Below are 21377 nucleotides of genomic sequence, written 5' to 3'. Positions count from 1 at the left end.
TCAGATTTTCGGAGCCACAAATCAGGAAGCGAGGGGGAAGGGACGTAAAATGGCAGAGATGAACGTACCAGCTGCACAGCTCATCAAATATTTCCTACTTTTTGTGTTTTTTTCCTCTGGTTTTAAATTTATCACTGCAATCTGTCTTTGGCCAACCCCAGATTTAGAAAAACAAATGGCTAATTTACCAAAGACACATGAGAATGTAAAATATTGTTTATTTGCCGTCAATTCTGTAGTTTGCTGTAAAGATTAAGAGGAAATGTCTTGTTTTTCAAGTTTCTGCTCAAAAACATAATTATAGTTGTTTAACGCTCACTTAAATCGTTTATTACATGAAAGAAGTGTTCAGAAATCTCAAATAGACTGATGGAGTACTCAGTCATCTGTTAGAAATTAATAATAAACATATTTTTAAAAGTTACCTTAAAAAATCTGAAAGAATGTTTGAAGTTAATAAATTACAACTTAAAAAATGTAATCTTAATTAAATCCAGCTTGTGTATCTTAGCCTATAAATAAGTGGACATAAAATGTAAAAGTTATGTATAAATGTATAAGTCCACCTCAAAGATTGTATAATAATAGTGTTTAGTGTTATCTTACTAAAGACTGGACATCTCTTTATTACCTATTGATTAATTTACATTATTTTCCATGTAATAACTGTTTTTCTTAGATTAGATTTTAGATTTGATTCAATTTCAATCAAGTAGTTAGAAGATTCCATTTAGAAGTAGATAATATATGTAAAATAAAGTAAATGCGTACATTCTAGTTACCTACATTACTTTGAAAATTGTATGAAACATGTCAGCAATAAAGTAACTATCTAGAATGGATGCATTTACTTTATTTTACGTATATTTTTAATGTTACCTTAATTAACACTTTGATCATCTCCATAAAAGTTATGAATAAATAAGTGACATTCTTTGATGGTATATTATTAATTAAGTTGTTATGCCCCTCTCACTTTTTAAAAAAGTTGTATAATATGCTTGACAAAGACTTCAAGATCATTATAGATAAGATAAAGAAAACCTCACCCTCATTCAATATTTTACTAGAATCCACTTTAATCAATATTTGAATTTTATCAATGTATTGTCTTCCTAGTTGTGTACTGCAAATAGCCAATGAAAACGCAGCAGTTCCAATCATATCAAGACATCATTCACTGAAATGTGTATAATGCATAATGTGTAGACAGCAGTCATCCAACTGCAGCCGCTTTGAATATATGTAGATCATATGCATGGTAGAAAACCATAATGATGAAAGGAAATAAAAATAAAATTTTAATAAGATTGTATAATGTGTATATTGAAATCTAACAGAAATCAAGCAACAATTTTAATATACACAGCATTTTGTAGACAAAAGATCTTTGACCTTCTGGTAGTCCAATAATTTCATGTCATGACATAACAAATAATAAAATCAGGAAAATATTTCTATGTTTTGCAGATGGAGGAACAACAGGATATAGTATCCATTATACGGGTGCAATAAACATACCATTAATTATTTCTACTAGAATAAAACTGTCTTCAATCTAACATTAAAGTTTAAATTTATAATCTGAACAGTTGCTTAGATACACTCACCTCCGATACCCATCACTTACGATTGTTTTCATATGAAAATCCAGACAAAGATAAATTTGAAACCACAAATACTGCACAGAATTTAGTATTTATGTCCTGCATGCATCCCTTGAGATGCCCTTCAATAAAATTTGGCAGATTTATATGCAGGGGGAAGTATGTGTGAAACCAGGCAATATAAATCTATAAAACTATTATCTTTTCGAAGCTAGTCCTAGGAGTGTACAAGCCTATTCCATTTATCATCATAAAGTTTATAAAAATGTCACTTGATACATAAAAACCTCTGTACATGATCAGAGAATTAAAGAACCTGCAGTTTACAGCACCTACAATGCTATTCCTGCAATGAACCAATAAAATATTTATATGGATGGAATTTGTTTGAGTGATAAGAAAAAATTAAAAGTCAATAAAAATTCTAATGGACCATGTGACATGAAATACAATAGCCTGTAAAAGATATGTAATGCTGACCATTTTTAACCCTTTAATTATTTGGTCCTAATCTCTAAGGGGGTTGGGTGGTTGAGTTTTCTAATGCATGCATTTTAGATCATAAGGTCTGTCATTGAGTCAAGTGGCATGGTTTTGATCCCAAGCTTGAACAAGACAAGGAGTAGGGAGGACCATCTGCCCAACCTTGGGGTTTTCTCCAGATACTCTGGTTAAGTGGTCGAATGGTTTAATACGTGCGTTTTAGATAATAAGGTCTGTCATTGAGTCGAGGGGCATGGTTTCGATCCCAAGCGTGTAAGTGACAAGAAGATGGGCCCCTGACCAACCTCGTGGGTTTTCTTTGGGTTCTCTAGTCTGTTAAATACCCTTTGCGCAAAGCAAATTATTGAAGTAAAATTGTACCATATGTTAGTCCTGAAATCACATAGTAGATGCTAAACTCCATTTCTCTCTTCCTAATCTCTAATGTCTTATCTTGACTATAAATGATTAATTATAGAAAGTTGTGGACTGGACATTTGGCTGCCAATTCACCTCCTTTCACTAAACTAACATAATATTCGATTAGACAGGATTCTAAAGAAACTTAAATTCATAATCTCAAATTTGGACATACCAATAAGTAATCAGGACAAATGGTTTTATTGAAACAATTTATTCTTTACATATCTCAAACCCTCTGCCAGTTCTATGCCTCGCACTAAACTTCTCCACTAAAACCTAGAAAGGAAATAAAAGACAACCTTGGTTATGAGACTGTGGCAAGAGTAAAAAGATCAGTGCTGTGTGTAATGTGCAGCAGCTAGCTAGCTCTTGCCTCTCTTAATACAATATTGGTATTATGAGTGAGAATAGAGATGTAGGTACAGCAGACAAGCTGTTGAAGGAATCTGTCATTATAGCACCTTAAATCATCTGATATATCAAATCTAACAAGCTTCTGTGGAAACTAGCACCATTACCTTTTTATAAACAGACAAATGACACATACCCAGCCTTAAACTGAAGAGAAAGCTATTTCATTTAATGGTCAATACAGACAACTTTTAGGACTAATGTAAAAAAATTGAATTCATAACATCATTTGTGCATAGGTCATTTTTAAAAATGTAAGGAAACCATAGAACCAGGATCTCGACAGCTGATCCAGCTTCCCATCAACTGTGAGATCAAACCCTGCTCACAACTTCACTTGAACTATATCTAAAATATGTCCTGCAGTATATGCTGTTAACTAGACATTTACCGTACTTTGGGGGGGGGGGATGAGTCGCTGCTTTTTTCCGCTGAAGTCCGGCCTTCGGCTTCGACTAATATACGGATGAAGATAAAAAAATGACATCTCAACAAAAAATTTGGTCAGTGAGTAATTGTCGTTCCATGTATGTACGATGCCACACACACTATTGTCTAAAACAAAACTACTTACACTAGGCTTATTGCAATCGAAATATTTGTGGGCATTTCTTAGCTTGTTTATTTCTTTATTTAAAAACATACCTCCACCCCACCTTCTTCAAAATATGATCATCAAGCCGAGTATATGGAAAAAAAATAGAATCTTTTCTCCATCATTCGCCAAAATTGGCACGTTTCCATTTCTCGTAATTTCATGCGTTTCGCTAGATATCTACTTTTAGTTTTTATTTAAATTAACCAATCATACTATACTACATTGTTTTATTTTATTTTTAGTAACATAACTTATAAACCCTGCAATTAGAAACAAAGCCTGCATTGTCTTATATTTATCGGATATATTGAAATAAAAACTGGTTAAAATGATACAAGAACACAGTCCTACATTTATAAAGTGATTATTTTACATTAATCAATATTATGGGCCAATTTTTCTTGGCATATTACTAGACTAGGATAACAGCCCTGAAACTTGATAATAGATTGCCACCATGGAGTTGAAAAACATTTGTCTTATATATCGCTTCAATTTATATATGGATGGAGGTCGGAAAAACAGTAAAATATGACGATTCAATTTATACCCCGTGAAATACGGTACACCCTCCACTTCTCATACCAAACTCAAATACAGTTCTCTGAAAACATGTAATATAGTTTAAGTTGGATATTACCTGAAAAATGAAAATCATAAATCTATTTGCAAATTAAAATTATTATAATTTGAAATCCACTTTCTGATATTGGTTTAAAAACTACAGTCAAATATATTTAGGTCAATGAAATTTTAGAGTATTTGGCTTAACTTAAAGGAGCTAAATCGCTAACATTTGGGACCTAGAATTGACAAAAGTGGGTCGCAACGCATATAATACTGTAATATGAATGTATATAAACTGATTTACATTCAATAGTTTCCGTTTTTACTCCAATTTCAAATCAGTTATGTTCGGCGAAATAAGCCAGCAGTCTCAAGCGAGTGCAAATTTCTAGCGTCTGGTTATTCCAGTCTACATACGCCGTTTGATTTGGTGCAATGTGTCTAGCCTCGTCCCTCGAGTCTCTTGATACAACTGGGGCTGAAGCGCATTATGGTACACGATTCGTGTACCAATGGTAAAATGTTTATTTTGTCTTAAATATTGGATATCAAAGCCCATCTTTTTCCGGTAAGATCACAACATATTACCTGAAAAATGAAAATCATAAATCTATTTGCAAATTAAAATTATTATAATTTGAAATCCACTTTCTGATATTGGTTTAAAAACTACAGTCAAATATATTTAGGTCAATGAAATTTTAGAGTATTTGGCTTAACTTAAAGGAGCTAAATCGCTAACATTTGGGACCTAGAATTGACAAAAGTGGGTCGCAACGCATATAATACTGTAATATGAATGTATATAAACTGATTTACATTCAATAGTTTCCGTTTTTACTCCAATTTCAAATCAGTTATGTTCGGCGAAATAAGCCAGCAGTCTCAAGCGAGTGCAAATTTCTAGCGTCTGGTTATTCCAGTCTACATACGCCGTTTGATTTGGTGCAATGTGTCTAGCCTCGTCCCTCGAGTCTCTTGATACAACTGGGGCTGAAGCGCATTATGGTACACGATTCGTGTACCAATGGTAAAATGTTTATTTTGTCTTAAATATTGGATATCAAAGCCCATCTTTTTCCGGTAAGATCACAACATGAATGTTGATTTAATTTGACAAATAAATCGTGTTTTCAATGTTGAAGATTTTGGATGATATTGAGTTAGAGACTTAGCTACTTTAAAGGGACTATCCCGATTTGAACAGAGTCTAAAAAATAAAAGTCAAAGTACGTATGAAAGTTAGGCGCCAAAATATAGAGGAATGGTGTATTTACTTTGTCTTAAAATCTCAGCTCAAAATATTGAGTCGTTTGGACGTGAACGTCACAACTGCTTATCTGGACACGTAACCGTTTTAAGATTTCAGGTTAATTTTTTCGTTGGGTGACCTGCTAATCGATTCCCGTTCCTTTAGAGGTCTATACAATGAATGACCCATGTGCTCTACTTTATAACAAAAGGTAATTATCACCTACACATTATTTTTATAAAAAAAAAAGTCTGGTTTTATCCAGACACCCTATAATACAGCTTGGGACGCCGGTCTCCATTTGCAAATGAAGACTGACGGGTTTAAATTGTTTGAAAACATATCACATATATTGAGTTAATTGCTCGGCTCTAAGGTAGGGGATTTTAAAGGATTTTAACACAAAATTAAGCACTTTGATTCTCCAAAATATTATCGGGATTGGCCCTTTAAAGTACAAACTTCAATTAATTGGAGTTTTGTCAAAAGAAATCTTTATTACATTTTGAGTAAGCCACAGCTACATTTTGTAGCTGTACACGACATATTTTGAGCAAAAACAGTGTGGTTCCTTTTTAGACAAAATTGTGTCAACGTCATCTCATGGGCTTTGAACATACACATACATGAATTATCTATATTGGTTTTACAGACAAACTGACAGACATAATGTCTATTACTTATCTTCTGTTTATTTACGAACTGAAAAAAAAAAAAGTAAATGGAATCGGATGTAATTTGCATGTTCTCTTGGGATACTGGCATCCGGTTTCTTTTAATAATCTTGATCTTTTCAAATTCCACGATTCTGTTTTTTATTGATATTAATCTGTCAAACCAGGCGGCAAACGATCAACGAAAAGTAGTTTAAGAATTGAATTAAGACTACACACAGGGTATCAAACCTACAAAACATGTCAACCTGGTTATAAAAAAAAAAGGCAGACGCCAAATTAATTGAAAAAAGAGGCTGGACATCTGTCTTGCTAATGATAAAACAGTTTTACCTAATGGCTAGAATAATAAATAAATTGATTTAAAGGGGTAATGATATCAAGACTATAATATTGACAAAATAAACAAGGGAAGTAATTTGTGATGGCTGATAGTCTGGTAACAGTTTATAATCACCCATAAGGCTGTTGTTTAATCCCATTAAATCATTCTGTTTAATCTCATTAAATCATTCTGTTTAATCTCATTAAATCATTCTGTTTAATCTCATTAAATCATTCTGTTTAATCCTATTAAATAATAATAAGTGTGATAAAACCTACCAGCCAGCAGCAGTAAGAAATTTCAAATGTAGAAATTCATAAAAAAAAAACAAAAAAAACTAGAACTGCGAAAAAGCAGAACTGACTGTTTTGGTGCGTCAGGTCACGCCTTGTGGGAGAAAACTGGAGGACTTAGAGTAAACCCACAGGGTTAGGCGGGCGACTATTTACTTCTGATCATCAATGACTGTTTTATAATACAACTTTGTAAACTAAGGTCTAGAGGAATGAACTTTAATGCCAGCAGACAGAAGACCGAAATAAGATCACCAAAAGCAATCACAAAGACATGTGTAGTAAATATAAATTGTCTATTCTTGGTAGGCATATTCTATAAATACAATTTATTTTACTTGTAAACACATATTCACAACACTTAAATACTCATTAACAAATCTTTAGTCCTGACAGATTATTACATAAACAATTTGAACTTTTTAACCCCATTATCTTGAATAAAGACTGAGTATTTTTTAGCAGCCACATGGTGTAAGAAATTTCTAAACAGCTATATTGATATTGTTTTCAACTATTAGACCAAATGTTACATCATTCAAATAACAAGAATATTGTGTGTATGAAAGCGTTAGTAAAATGTATATTGTTCCAATGCCAAAATTACCCATACGTCCCTATTTATCTTGCCGACGTGCTCGCTTCAATCTTCTTGTTTCAATAATCAGTCCCACAAGACATGTTTCTTGTGATATTTTAAAGATAGTATTTTGTACATTTTGGCAATCGAACAACGAAATTGTCTATTGCACTTGGTGACATTCTGGCAACAATTCGGAGTTTCAGGAACTTTGACTTCAGCTAAATACCACACACCAATTAACAAATAAACACCTGTTTTAAGAATAGAAATGAGATAATTCTTTCGGCAACAGAAAAAACAGATTCATTGTTAATATCGGAATATCCATTACCATTTATTGTGCTTTGTTATTTTTTTTTCTAGAAGTCACTGCAACAAATATTTTTTCTGTGATTGGAATTCTTTTACTGTATTTCTAAACAACATAAATGGAAGAAACTCTTGTATTAAGCATCATTTTACCTCTTGTTTCATAACTCCATTTGATCTTACCCATGAATATAACCTTCAAATTCATCTTTCTCAAAACCATTAAATAAAACAAAAAGAAATGGACCACAAATTCAGATTGTTAGTAGAGGTCTGACTATAGTCTATCTGTATGTTACCCAATATAAAGGTAGCGACTTTGATAAGTTTATCACCCATTTAAAACAGACAGAAAACTCATCATCAAAATCATATAGCTTACTGCACGCCTGAAGTCTCACTGAATCCTAATGGTGCAGAAAACAGCTAAAACAGACAGATACTAATTAAATAACTTTCGTCCGTCTAACATTCACCTTTTTCAAATATTTCATACATGGGGATGATTTCAAAATAAGCATCTTAAGCCAAAAAACGCCACAACCAACTTCTCTTGGATAATAAACAAGTTTGTAATAGTTTTAACAGTAAGGATTGGTTGATACATGCAATACAACACAATGTTTGATTAATGCAAAAGTAATTGTATACTCCGCAAAAAAAGTTGGATCTGAAATATTTTGAGATCGTCCCAATATAGATTTCAGAATAAAACATTAAACTGGTTACATGGGTTCCGACTGCCTGATTTTCTTATTGATGGATTTGCAAAGAGTCTTGGAGGTTGTTTGATGTTGGGGTACATGGCTAATTAAGCAATCTCCTCCATATACATACATATATCAGTTCCAGCATAGCTTGAAATCTAAACGAGCAATTATGTTATATGGTTAATTAAATACTTAATCAAATATCATAACCATAATATATTTTAGATGTAGGGTTAAATCAATTTCTTCATCTTTAATATCTTTATTTTGGGGGGACTCGGACTTGCAGTCTTGCGGTTAATAATTAATAGAGTCAAATGTAAAATATAATGTAAAAGGATATGGTTAAGGATGAAAGAATTCAGTTTGGTACAAAGCATTAACCAAATTCATTACATTACGTACAAAACCATAATAATCATTAACCAAATCACGCGCCATAATAACACATTATTGAATTTATCTCTGTACAATACATTTGTTCTAAATTTACTTACTTAATTGCACCGTTATTACTGGTCATAAAAGATATGATCCAAAACATTAATTTCTGGAAAAGTTATAAAAGAACATAAATGTTTTTTAGTGATCAAACACCATCCATGTTATTTTGTTTTTAGTGTGATATATTGTAGAAACTAATATTACTTACTTGTTTGTTATGATTTTTTGTTATTAGGATATGATACATTAATAATATGAATATAAACAAAGCTACAATTATTTGTTATGAGGTTACGAAACATTAATAACATAAATATAAACAATGCCACCAACATAGATTAACAATTATTTTCGATCAAATTTCACAGATAAATGTATAGTATCTATTGTGGATCATTTTCTTATGGATCAGTTGAGGATATCAAAGAGGACCATAATGAGAATTGGTGATGAGGCAGGTAATCTGATTAAGGTCCTAGCTATTTTGCCGATAGGGATTCAGGGATTCATGGTGGCTCAGCGAGACAGCACTGGGACACTAAAGAGGTGTTTCCCTTTGTCAGTGGTGCAGAATGGAGGGACGGCTGGGCATGGAACAGAATCTAGTTGTTTGAATGGGAAAAAAGAAACCATGAGGTACTGTGTACACGTAGGTTTGCAGGTAAAAGAATCTTCACAGGTAAAAGAATCCTTGTTAGGTGGTATTTGATAAAGAGTAGGTGACAATGCCCCTGTCCAGGCCAAATTTCCCTCATAGCAGACTGCATGGCATATGCCCATCTTCATTAGCCCGATTGGTGAAGAAAAGTAAAAGGTTAATCACATTTCATTTTGCCGCCAACAGAAGTTTAATCACTGTATGTTCTAGAAGTCTGTTCTCAGGGGTAATAAAATCAAGGATCAACTCCCAGAGAAGGACAAATGATGTTAAGATTACATTCTATTACACCTCCATGTTGCTATTTTGAGTCCTGTGTCAGATCAAGAACAATTTCTAAAGAATGACAAATTGGATCTAATCTAAAATTTTCTATTTCCTGAAATTTAAGTTAATTTGCTTTCGAAAAAAAGAGAGAAAATAAAAAGAAGACAATTACTATTACTAAAGAATAAAAACCAATGTTCAAAAACAAAAGTTGCTAACCTTTGAAATATAAGTTGTATTAGCACAAAATGAAAATTACGAAGATAAGGAGGTAAAAAGTCTCACAAATTTAATGAAAAGCCAAAAGGTTATTACATATAAAAGTTATTCGAAAGTAAAATTATGACGATTATGTATTTTGAATTATCTGTGTTTAAAACCCCATACTAAAAGACTTTGATGTAATTCTCCATATTATCTTACCTTATTTATTTTTCTATTGGACAATTTTTTTATCATGGCAAGAAACTCAATTAGAGTTAATCTGCACGCCTAAATAATTAATGAGGTGATTTTTTCGACAATAGCTTTGAATGAAATGTCAACTGTCCATCAATACCTGTTATCTTGTTTGTTTTTCTTTTCAAAGGAAATTAAATGAAATCAGTCGATAACAAGAATGTTGAACAAAGGAATGTAACAATGAAGAAGAATGAAAGAATATTAGAACAGTAAAGAAAACAAAGGAAAGGAATTGAATTGAAGATCTTGTCCATGCAATACATGCATGGGCGTGGATTTAGAGGGGGGGATGGGTCCCCCCCTTAGAATCGGAAGGGGGGGACGAATATGTCTCTGTCCCCCCATGATTTTGATCGCAAGGACAGATTTTCAGGTTTATGTCGATACTAGAAGAATGCCCGGCTTCGCTCGGGGGTCATAACCCGAAACCAGAAGTGGTAGACTAACGCCACCTGGCCTATGTTACTCCCCGGTCTGAGCTACCCCTATACCGCCAATCCCGAACAGACAGACAAACAGAAAGACAAACGACAGTCACAAATATTAGTATAGATGAATGTCCCGTTCTGAAGGTTATCTAACCACTGCCGTGGGTCTCACCACTGTAATTCATCTTCACGATATCCTCCTCCTTAATTGGAGGTAGTCAATTTTACCATATCGTCATCATATTACCCCTAGTTACAGCTTTCATCGAAATAACACTGGTAAACTGTTCGTAATTATTATTTTGGTTTAGTAATGAAAGGTTCCAGGGTTCGTCCATCCCCCCCAAAAGTTATGACGTATCCACGCCCTTGTTTATTTTGGTCATGGAAATTTTGCAGAGTTACTACTAACGTTTCATCAAATTCCAAATGTCAAAGATCCTTTACATGTGGGAGTCACGGTGGCTCAGTGGGTACGACGTTGGCTGGCAAACCTTGAGGTCCTGTGTTCCATCCCTGCATTGGCTGAGAAAGTTCATCAGGATTTTCCGGCGTGGTTCTTCCTTGTCAGTGGTGCAGGACTGAGGGCCGGGCAAAAGACAACATATAGTTGTTTGGATGAGATGAAAAACTGAGGTCCTGTGTACACATCGGCGTGCACGTAAAAGATCCCTTGTAGTTGGAACATGATATAAGAATAGTTTATAGTGCTCCTGTCTGGGCAAAGTTTCCCTCATAGCACACTGGTGTATGCCCGTCTTCATTAGCCCAGTCGGAGCAGAACAGTAGGACATTAAACCCCATTTCTATTCATTTCTTTTACATTTTCCATTCAAACATCTAGGCAACACTTTACTTTGAACCAAGCATAAAAAACTCTGCGATTCTTCTGGGTCCACATCTAGATTTGAGAGTCTAGAGTTCAGTGCCCCATATCTCTTGATAAACATACAGACACACTATATCAGAAGTTCAACAAACATTTCTCTAATATCAAATGAAAAAAAAATTAAATGCTGAAAGTTGTTTTTTAGATAGTGATTTAGATGATTTAAACAAATTGGTTTGATACCATCTAGTCACTGATGTTCAAGGAAAGAAAGAGTTCTAATTTAAATGTTGACAGATCATAATCATTAAAATATAGATCATTAAAAAAAAAGAATGGGGTAAAAACAATAAAAAAAACAAAAACTTTTATGGTCATAACGTCAGAAAGGATTGATTATTTCGCAAGATTCAATTTTTGTGTATAGTAAGAAAGTCTATGTTTGCTATATATTCTTTTAGTCATTAATCTCTGTTCACTTCTTTTAACCAGGAACTTTAAAAATACAAATTATTTTGAAAAGTTTTTTTTTTCTAATTTAACTTCCTATTAACTTGGCATTTTAATTAGATCAGCATGGTTAAAAATAACACCTACACTCACACATCATTTATTACCATGAATGCGGACTATGTATTGTATTTTATTGCTCAACATTTCTAAGAAATACAAGGAATCTATTCTTTACAAGTAAGAAGATGATTTTGTCAGCATCCCAATCAAAGATGAAGGTTACGTTTTTGTGAGCTAACCATCTGGTATTTCAAGACTCCTAAGTTTAATTATTCTAAAAGAAATGCTGCCATTTTTCCAGTTTCTATCCAGCTGGTTAATGAAGACATCTCACTGTGGGAAAAACTTTCACCCAGTTGGATATCTTAAATAATGTTTTCAGTGCAAATACATTAACAGCATTGAAACTGTAAATGATCCTGTTTTTAAGTAACATTTAATATTTTAAATACAATATCAGCATCCCTGCAAAAATGGAATAATGTTTGTTAATCCGATTAGTCTGCTTCTTATTATAGAGCCTCTTAGATTGCCCAAAAAAAACCCAACTTCATTTAGAAATGGAACAAATTATGTAACCAATTTGTGGAAAGCAAATTTAATAGTATAATTACACCAATGAGAGAGAGAGAGGAATGGGGTTTAATGTCCATCCAACACAAACTAAGACATTTCAGCACTAACATATGGTTCAATTTTATTTCAATTATGCGCTTGTGTTTCATGTTTTTAGCAGTAGGAGGAAACCGGAGGACTTGGAGAAAACCCACGAGGTTCGATAGGCAACCCTACTCCTTGTCAAGTATAAGCGGGGAATCGCAACAACACCACTTGACTCAAAGAGATAGAGAAAAATTGGGTTTAACGTCCACTCGATGCAAACTAGGTCATTTTGGGACTAACACATGGTTCAATTTTATTTCAATAATTCGCTTGCGCTTAGGGGTCTTTAGCAGTGGGAGGATACCGGAGGACCTGGAGAAAATCCACGCGGTTGGACACTTGACTCAATGACAGACCTTCTGATCCAACGTGCACAATATGTTAACCATTGTAAAAGAAACTTTGATAGTTGTAATTTGATGATGGGTAGTTGAAAATGCCAGTGTTCGGTCAAACTCCCCCTCCCCCCTACAAGTTTGTGCAAAAAAGTAGGATGTCAAACCGCATTTTGTTTCGAAGTAATCCAAAAAATGGTAGATAAGAAGTGGCATGAAGTGTTCTACAAAGCAAAACCATGCTCTGTATAGAACATTTCTTTGACTACTTGTACCTAACTTGAGATGTAATTGGTTTATTAGCTTCTCAAATTCATCTGGTCTGTATTTTTGTTCAGCATACATAATTTGAAACAACTCTCAAATAACTACTAGATTTAATCAGAAAAATGGGGAAAAACTAAAGATTACTCATCAGTTGTTTTGCATTTACTTGCTATGAGTATGCAACTTGGATATTTACAGATATTCCATTATATGAAAATTATACGATAATAGCAGGCATCATGACTAAGGTTCATGCAAAAAATGTTCTGCGGATGCAGTGATTATGCTGAAATCAATATATTATTGTGTCCGTTAGCTTTGGGTTACTAATACTTTAAATTACACTATTTCTAAACCTACCATTACCCTAAAAAAAAAATTCTGTTTTTTCAACAAAAAACACAACCTTATATTTATTTGACATTGAACATTTGTTCATGATAAAAATTCTTTACTTTAAAACAAATATCTAGAAACTGGCATTAAACATTACAATTCTGTGGCACATATCTAAATAACATTTTTTTTCAGAACCCCAAAAAAAGTACAAAATTTGGCAAGAGAACTATTAGCCAATCAAATGCCAACAAATACAGCAGCAATTTATATTAAGATGCTATCTAAAATATTTAGGTTTATTCCAAGAACAGAAATCTTTAGCCCTTCTCACATAATTTGTCTGCAGTTTCCGCTGCTGTAGGATTAAATCTTAATTGTGAAATATCGTAGTTTTACTCTGGCGCAAAAGTTTGCAAAACAGTCGAGTAATTCCGCAATGAGTTATGCAAAACAGCTGATCTTTTCCAAGACGACTCTTTAAAAGTTGACATGAGTTAATAGGGTTTACACATCTACACATTTAGAATAATTCCCCAACATATATCCTGTCTTGCTTAATTACCAATAAGAATTCTACGCATGCATGACAGCTGCTGTTCTAGTAAGTAAATAATGTCTGGTTGTCATGTAATATCTATTGTTGAGGCTTGTTTTCTGCACTTCCAGCAGAGAACTTACTAAGTCAAACTTCAGATTGATTCTTCAATTGACTAAAAACGAACAGAATCTCATGGGTAATTAGAGAAAAGTAAGTTTTTTTTCCCGACTTACTGATGAAATAGTAATTAACAATAAAAAGTGGTTCGATTAAATATTAATTAAGGCAGAATTATTTTTTTTACTGATGTAAATAAACAAAAAACTGTTAAAACTAAGTGTTTAAAATTTAATTAACACACACGTAAAGTAAAATACAGTTACAGGCACACAGAAAGAGATGTTAATGTCTTTAACTTTTATGTATTTGTAAAATTCGTTGTGTGTAGGCCTATTCAGCTCAGGTACATAATGTGCTTGCGACTGTGATATCAAATGTGTATTGGCCGGAAATATGTAATTTAATTATATTTAACTGTGATGTGCGTTCGACTGTAATATGTAGAGTATATTTAACTATATGTATGTTTATTCCACTATGATGTGTCCTATATATATATATATTTAAAGAGCACATAAAATGACCAAACAAAATGTTATGTACTTATAGCCAGTGGTTAGAATATACACTTTACGGCAAGATCACAGCAATCTGAAAAAAAATTAATTGAGTTATCTTCATTCAAAGTTGCAAATACAGACCTACAGTCTACGACTTTGCCAACACTTTTAATCCCCTCAAAAGCAAGTGACATCACAATGACCGAATGTATATTAGAAATGTCATATCCTTAATTACCATATACTCAACCGGGGTGGTGTACTCATTAACACCTGACCAATTCCTTAATCCCCTACTAGAATAAAACAATTAACTACGGAATAATTTTTTTTATATGAAATGAGCGAGACAAATAAGCATACTTAAAGGAGTGATTTCACTTGTTTGTTACATAAATACCATAATCAAGACAGTCGTTGTAGCCATATTCTCGTATGATTTTCATCAGAATATACACCTACAATTATAGGCTACCTATTAAAACAAGATGGGTGTGAAATTGTTATCGACGCTGCTAATATATGAACACCAATGAAGCCAATACAAATAATTAATTATTTTGGCTTTTATGAAACAAATGGGTTTCAAGCAATGATCATATAAACTTAGTTCATGAACATTTGTATTATTTGCAATTGATCATTTAGAAAATGGAGGAAGAACATTTAGAGTAATCTTTTAATAGTAGTTTCTTCGATTCGGACTAGTCTTGTCAAGACAAATGATTGCTATACCCCATCTTATATGTTTTATGTCATGCAATGTACTATAACGAAACATTATAACTTAGAACAAATCAAATGAGAACAGTATGTAATGTGCATTTCAGATTATAAACTAATCATTACATAACAGAAAGAATAATGTAATAGTTACAATACTATAAAATCAAAAAGGGCCATTCAAGTATATGATGTTATTGATTCTAAATGAAATTAATACATTTTCCCAAATATAAACAAAAAGGTTTCAATACTGAACTCTTTGAACCAAAATAGTCATAATCCTTATAAGACATAAAGAAATAGATTTCACACTGGATGCTGTTAAGATGATCAGAAGGTGCTGTGGATTCTGACAAATATAATGACTTTTCTCATCCATTTTACTGGTTGGAAAGGTGCAGACCTGGGGGCAGTTTCTTCAAATTAGCTGCTCTTGCACTTGAGAACAGACATTAAGCTAGTTGGTCGACATTTTAAGTCCTAAATCAGTATACTTTGAGAATTTTGTTAAGTATTTATTCTGCTTCCATCTGATACATTTGAAAAAGTTTATTTAGTCTTTGTGTGTATGACAGCTGTGAAATGATAGCATGATCGAGGCTAGGTGGAAATTTCGATCGCTTAGTTTAAGGTTCATAATGGATCAATTTGACTGAAATTTTCAGCAAATTGCCTTTACATTATCTAGTTTTTAACTATTATAGGGAGAACTGCCAACTCATTATCGAATCTCCCATAATGTATCTTTAAGCAATGGCACATCAGCATTTAATATTACAGTACTTCATGATTCCAAGATGGCTGCATCAACATCATGCTTGGTTCATGTTTCATATAGTACATGCATACTTGTTTTTAAATAGAAATTATTATAAATATAAATCCACCATACACATAATATATTCTATATATAATACTGTTAATTGATGACTTGACAAGAAAACAATACCATATCTTATCTTTAAGCTATGTAAGTATTTTGACATTTCATTTTAGTCATGTCCAGACATTATAGTCCTCTAGCATATAGTTTAATCTGTACGTAGTATTGTTGTTAGTCCATATATAATCTTAGACCCGTTAATTAGCTTTCACTCCTGTAGAAAAAAAAACATTTGATGAAACTTTAGCTGGAGGAAACTGACAGTTATTTCTTACAGTTACGTAGTAATTTCTCATCTCATAACATAGAAGATGTTGTTCAAGACCGTCTGCGTGGCTGAGTTTAAAACAAAACTGTATCCGGAAGGTCCTTGTTGATGGAGTAGTTTAATGGTATATATCAAGTAGTAAATAAGGACTCTTTCACAATTACACTTTGGTCTGCAGTTCATAAAATAACTTGTTATTTGTCTGATCTTTTTCATGTATTTTATTTGTAATGAAAATGACTTAAACACCATTTATGTGGGGCCTCAACAAAGTGTGTCATACCAGATCCATATCTGGACAAGATAAAATTAAAGGTGTTGTTCCGAATTACTAGAATATTCTCAGCATGGTTCTGTATGGGACTTTTCTAATCTGCCTATGGTCCAGCAGGGAAGTGGTTACTGTCACTAATAATGATAATAATGAGTCCATTTATATCACATTATTTTCACATAATGCTACAAAAAAAACACACTCTTGGAAATATTTCTCAGATAAGAATGTTTTCAGTCAGGATTTAAAGGAGTCTATGGTCAGGATCTAAGATTTTCAGGTAGCAAGTTCCACAAATTGGCAGCTTCAACACCAAATGAGTGAGCTTCATAGGAGCTGAGTTTATATTTTGGGACGGCAAGGTTATGCTTAGTAGTAGATGGCACTACTAAACATGTGTGTACTGTAATAAATGGGCCCGGCCCGATTTTCATTTACACTATTAAAGTGAATCCTACATCAGAAATAGTAATTTTGGTCCTTAATGATTATAGTTTGACCCTTTTACTGTACTGAAAATCTTGTAGAAAGGTTCTGGGTTCCGCGTTGTAGATTGGCTCATTCTTCGGGCAAGTGTCTTGAATGAAAAAGCTGCAGTTATGTATCGATTTTCATATAGTACCAATGTGCTAATTTGCTGAGAATTGATTTACATGTATCATGTTTCCTCACTTGCTTTTCGTTTGTGTTGTTTGGGTTGGGGTTTTTTTTTTGGGGGGGGGGGGACTTCTAATTAATCAACACTCAAATCCATTTCTTTCTGCCTTTTTCAAATGTTCATATATCTTATATTTCAAATATATGTATACATTATTTCCGCCAAAAAACACATCACACTATGTCACAGTCTTTTTTTTATAAAGGAAAAAATCTTGTCTCTATTCTTAAAATATTAATCCTTGGTGTGTTAATCATTTTCTTTAGGCTATTTTTCTAATCTGGTATGGCAGATTCTATAAATCTAGATTTAAAAGAGTCATTTACAAACAGACTAAATCTCTAATCTGTCCTATAAACTAGGATAGAAAGAGCCGAGAGTAAATATTATTAAGATTTTAAACAGCTATTGTCAACATTACAGTGTTTGGTCTCATCAACGCTTCTATTATACCCACAGTAACTAATAACCTGCATGTCATCATAAATTCTATTCATCACAGCTCATCAACTTTGCTATCAAATATGTTCTAACAAAAAGGGGGATTTGCTACAGATCACCAGATGATCTAAAAATGCATTCAGAATTGTTACATTTTTTTTTAAAAACAAGAATAACATTGGGCTACAAAACTGTAACAACTAACAGGAAGATGCCATCAATATTCTGCTGTATTGAACTTTATATGAATCATTTTGTATTTGAATGAAAGGATGTCAGTTGTTGTTTTTTTGTGAATGAATACCACTATTTATGTAAATAAACTAATGGGTAACCTAATTTGTGTACATGAACGAGTTGTTTTGTTTTGAATCACAGTTTTCTCTGCATTCATTCCCATAAATAATAACGGTGGTGCCAGAATCAATAAAAACTTGTCTGCGTAGACTGATATTATGTATGATATGTTATTTCCATGTATTGAATAGTGATTGTTTGGGATGCATGTTGTAGTCTTATTCAGTGTTTGATTCATGCAATGTCTTGGACTTGAAAATATTGTTCAAATCATGTAACAAGTCATATTTTCTTCTGGCAAGTAGCTTGATTTGGCTGTTATTTTCAAGTCCAAAACCTGTAATTAACATAATCAAGACATGAATTAAAAGAAGCATTCAACTTTATTGAAATGTTAAAAGTAAAATTAAAGTACCTGTGTCAGAAGCAGAGTGAAAATATATAGCTGGTAGATAATTACTGAATGTCAATTACTTTTATATCAATTCTGTACTGGTCATGTTTTGTATATTATGATTTCTGTATTCATCATTTTGTTAATCACATGATTTCTGTACTTGTTTTACATTTTGTATATCACATGATTTTTGTATGTTTTACATGTAAATCAAATGATGATCATTCGGGTATGATATTTGCATGTATTGTAACAATTTTATATAAATAACAAAAGGATTAACATCCTTCGTATAGTTTACACATAATTTCCTGCATGATTTTAGTGTTATGCTTCCATGATTGTAGTGTTATGCTTGTAAAAAGGACAAAATAAAATTTCTAAATCTTACTTGCTATTGTCAGATTCTACCGCCGAATGTGACCAGTGAGTGAAGATTCCCATGCTACCAGATAGTAGATCACCCTGTCCTCCACAACGTCTAGGACTACCTTCCCCATAACATACCAATACTGAAATTATTCAAACAATAATGTTGATAATAATTAGACAAATTGTATGTGATCTTATCTTCTCTGTAAAATGTTTTAACCACAAATAACACAATGTGGATAAATCGGAAGCCACACAACATTTGGCCAAACATCACCACAGACTTTAATGTTATTTCTCATCTCTTTGACTGACTCTAACCTTCTCCCAAGCTGAGTTGAACAAATTCTACCACGGTTGGAGCAACATGTGGCAACGTCTTGCTCAAAATCATGCAAAAGGGGGCAAAAAGGGAGAAAAAATGACAATCAATTAAAGGAACTACATTTGTGGGTAACCAAATGAATAGAATTAATAGTGGTCGAATTAATAGTGGTCTATGTCCTATTTTCGGAACATCAGGAAAAAAATCATCTCTTCCAGTTAGCTACTGTACTGCAATAATTATAGTAAGTGAAGAAGAAGCACACCACACATCAACTAACCCAGAAGACAAATCTGTGAACAAGACACATCAAACACACAGGCATTGTAAATAATAAATCATGTTAATGGATAAGGGAGGCAAATGCAAAACATGAAAAGGGGAACTTTTTTTCAATACATTCCAGAATTAAGTATTGGTGGATTAGTGGTCCTAGAGTTAACTTATAGCTGTACTTTCAAACCATCCAGGATTTTGGTGGCATTGACAATTGATTCGTATGTATTTATGGTTGAATCACTTTTTTAACAAGTAGGTTAACAACTGACAGACAGACATATAATAATGGTCTCAACATAATTTTTTTCTAGAAAGAGAAAACCCACAGCGATCTTCAAATTTCTCTAAAAATGGGATATAAAACAGAATTAATAATAGACCAAATATAATACAGTCAAATGTGATCAGTACTTTACTCAAAACCCATTAAAGGATATAGACACTAATTGTATCCTTTTTTTAAAACAAAGTAATAAATATCCTAGAAGTTGAGAAGATAATTCAATTAACTCAATCCATTTAACAGTTGGTTTTTGTCTTCAAGTCAAAAAAGGTCAGACTAAAGATCATTGAATACACATCAGTAACACTTGTTCTTATTGATGGGATATGTAAAAGGTTATAACGCCATTCTGTATCGAATGTGACGTGTATATATTAGAGATATCAATATTGTCCGAAGGTTAATGATAATGATGGATCCGTCTTGTTACAAATAGCCCTCAATAAAAGATAGCAACTTCAAAAAAGGATAATGCTATCGATAATCTTCTGTCTAGACAGAATACATTCAAAGCTGAGCCGCAAAAACTTGATCTTATTGCGACAAATCACCATCTTAGGCTGAACTATTATGGATTGTAACTGATCAATGTCTTACAAATAAATATATCATACTATCACAAGCTGACCCATCATAGCAGAAGACAATTGTCTTAATTGTACCGTTCACACCAAAATGGTGCCTAATAGGACAGACAAATATCTTTTGTTTCTTGATGGCACCTCTTTTAAAATAGAAATGATAAATTAAAAAAAAAATAGATAGCCACAAGGATTTATTGTTTCTATTTTCCAACTCCAATTCTTCTTTTTTAAAGCATTTTGCTTTATAATAGAACAGCCCTCTGGATAAATCTTGAAGTCTAATTCTTGTATCCATGGATTATCTTAAAGGTTATTACAAAATATCAGACTCAAATCTGGAAACATTTTGGTCCAGACAAATTCTCTTGTGTTTATCTCAAAAAATTCATCCATTATAAAGGCATTTGGATTATGGCACATTTTAAACATAATTAAACTAGGTCTGTTTATAGATGGTAACCAAATTTATTTGCCTTTTTAGAAATGCAACAGATCAATTTAACATGCAGTTTTACATTAAGAGAGGCACAATGGATGAGTGAGTAAGACGTTGGCTTGCTAACTTGCAGGTTCAGCGTTCGATCCCTGCGTTGGCAGAGGAAGTTCATGTGGATTTTCCGGCGTGGTTCAGCCCCTTGTCAGTGGTGAGGGACAGAGGGCCTGGCAAGGGACAAGGTATAGTCGTTTGGATAGGAAAAAAACTTGAGGCACATTGGTGTGCATGTAAACGATACCTTGACAGTTGAAATTCAATATAAGAGTAGGCTGTAGAGCCGGTGTATGGCATATGCCCATCTTCATTAGTCCTGTCGGAGCAGACAAGTAGGATGTTAAACCCCATTTCATTTCATTTCATTTCTGTTTTACATTAAGACAATCAATACATACGTAAAGAACATTTTAAAGTTATGAAACTGGAAAAGATAGGTTGCCAGGCAACAAAACATACGTCCACAGCAGCTAAATCGTCCGCATATTTTTACTTTTTTCGG

At 33.1% G+C, this 21377-nt stretch overlaps 1 protein-coding gene across 2 annotated transcripts in view; it reads right to left on the bottom strand.

Moving 5' to 3' along the window:
* The window catches only part of LOC126830817 (ATP-dependent (S)-NAD(P)H-hydrate dehydratase), a 215258-nt gene that overhangs the window by 175435 nt on the left and 18446 nt on the right, over positions 1 to 21377 (bottom strand). For both annotated transcript variants that reach the window (XM_050561231.2, XM_050561229.2), the window contains exon 9: positions 18934 to 19054. In XM_050561231.2, the coding sequence (XP_050417188.1) occupies positions 18934 to 19054 (121 nt within the window). The remainder of the gene's footprint in view (positions 1 to 18933; positions 19055 to 21377) is intronic.

This window comes from Patella vulgata, chromosome 8 (assembly GCF_932274485.2).
Source record: "Patella vulgata chromosome 8, xgPatVulg1.2, whole genome shotgun sequence".
Classification (NCBI taxonomy): Eukaryota; Metazoa; Mollusca; class Gastropoda; family Patellidae; genus Patella; species Patella vulgata.
Note: the sequence above shows the minus strand (reverse complement) of the source record. Positions and strands in the feature narration are given on the sequence as shown.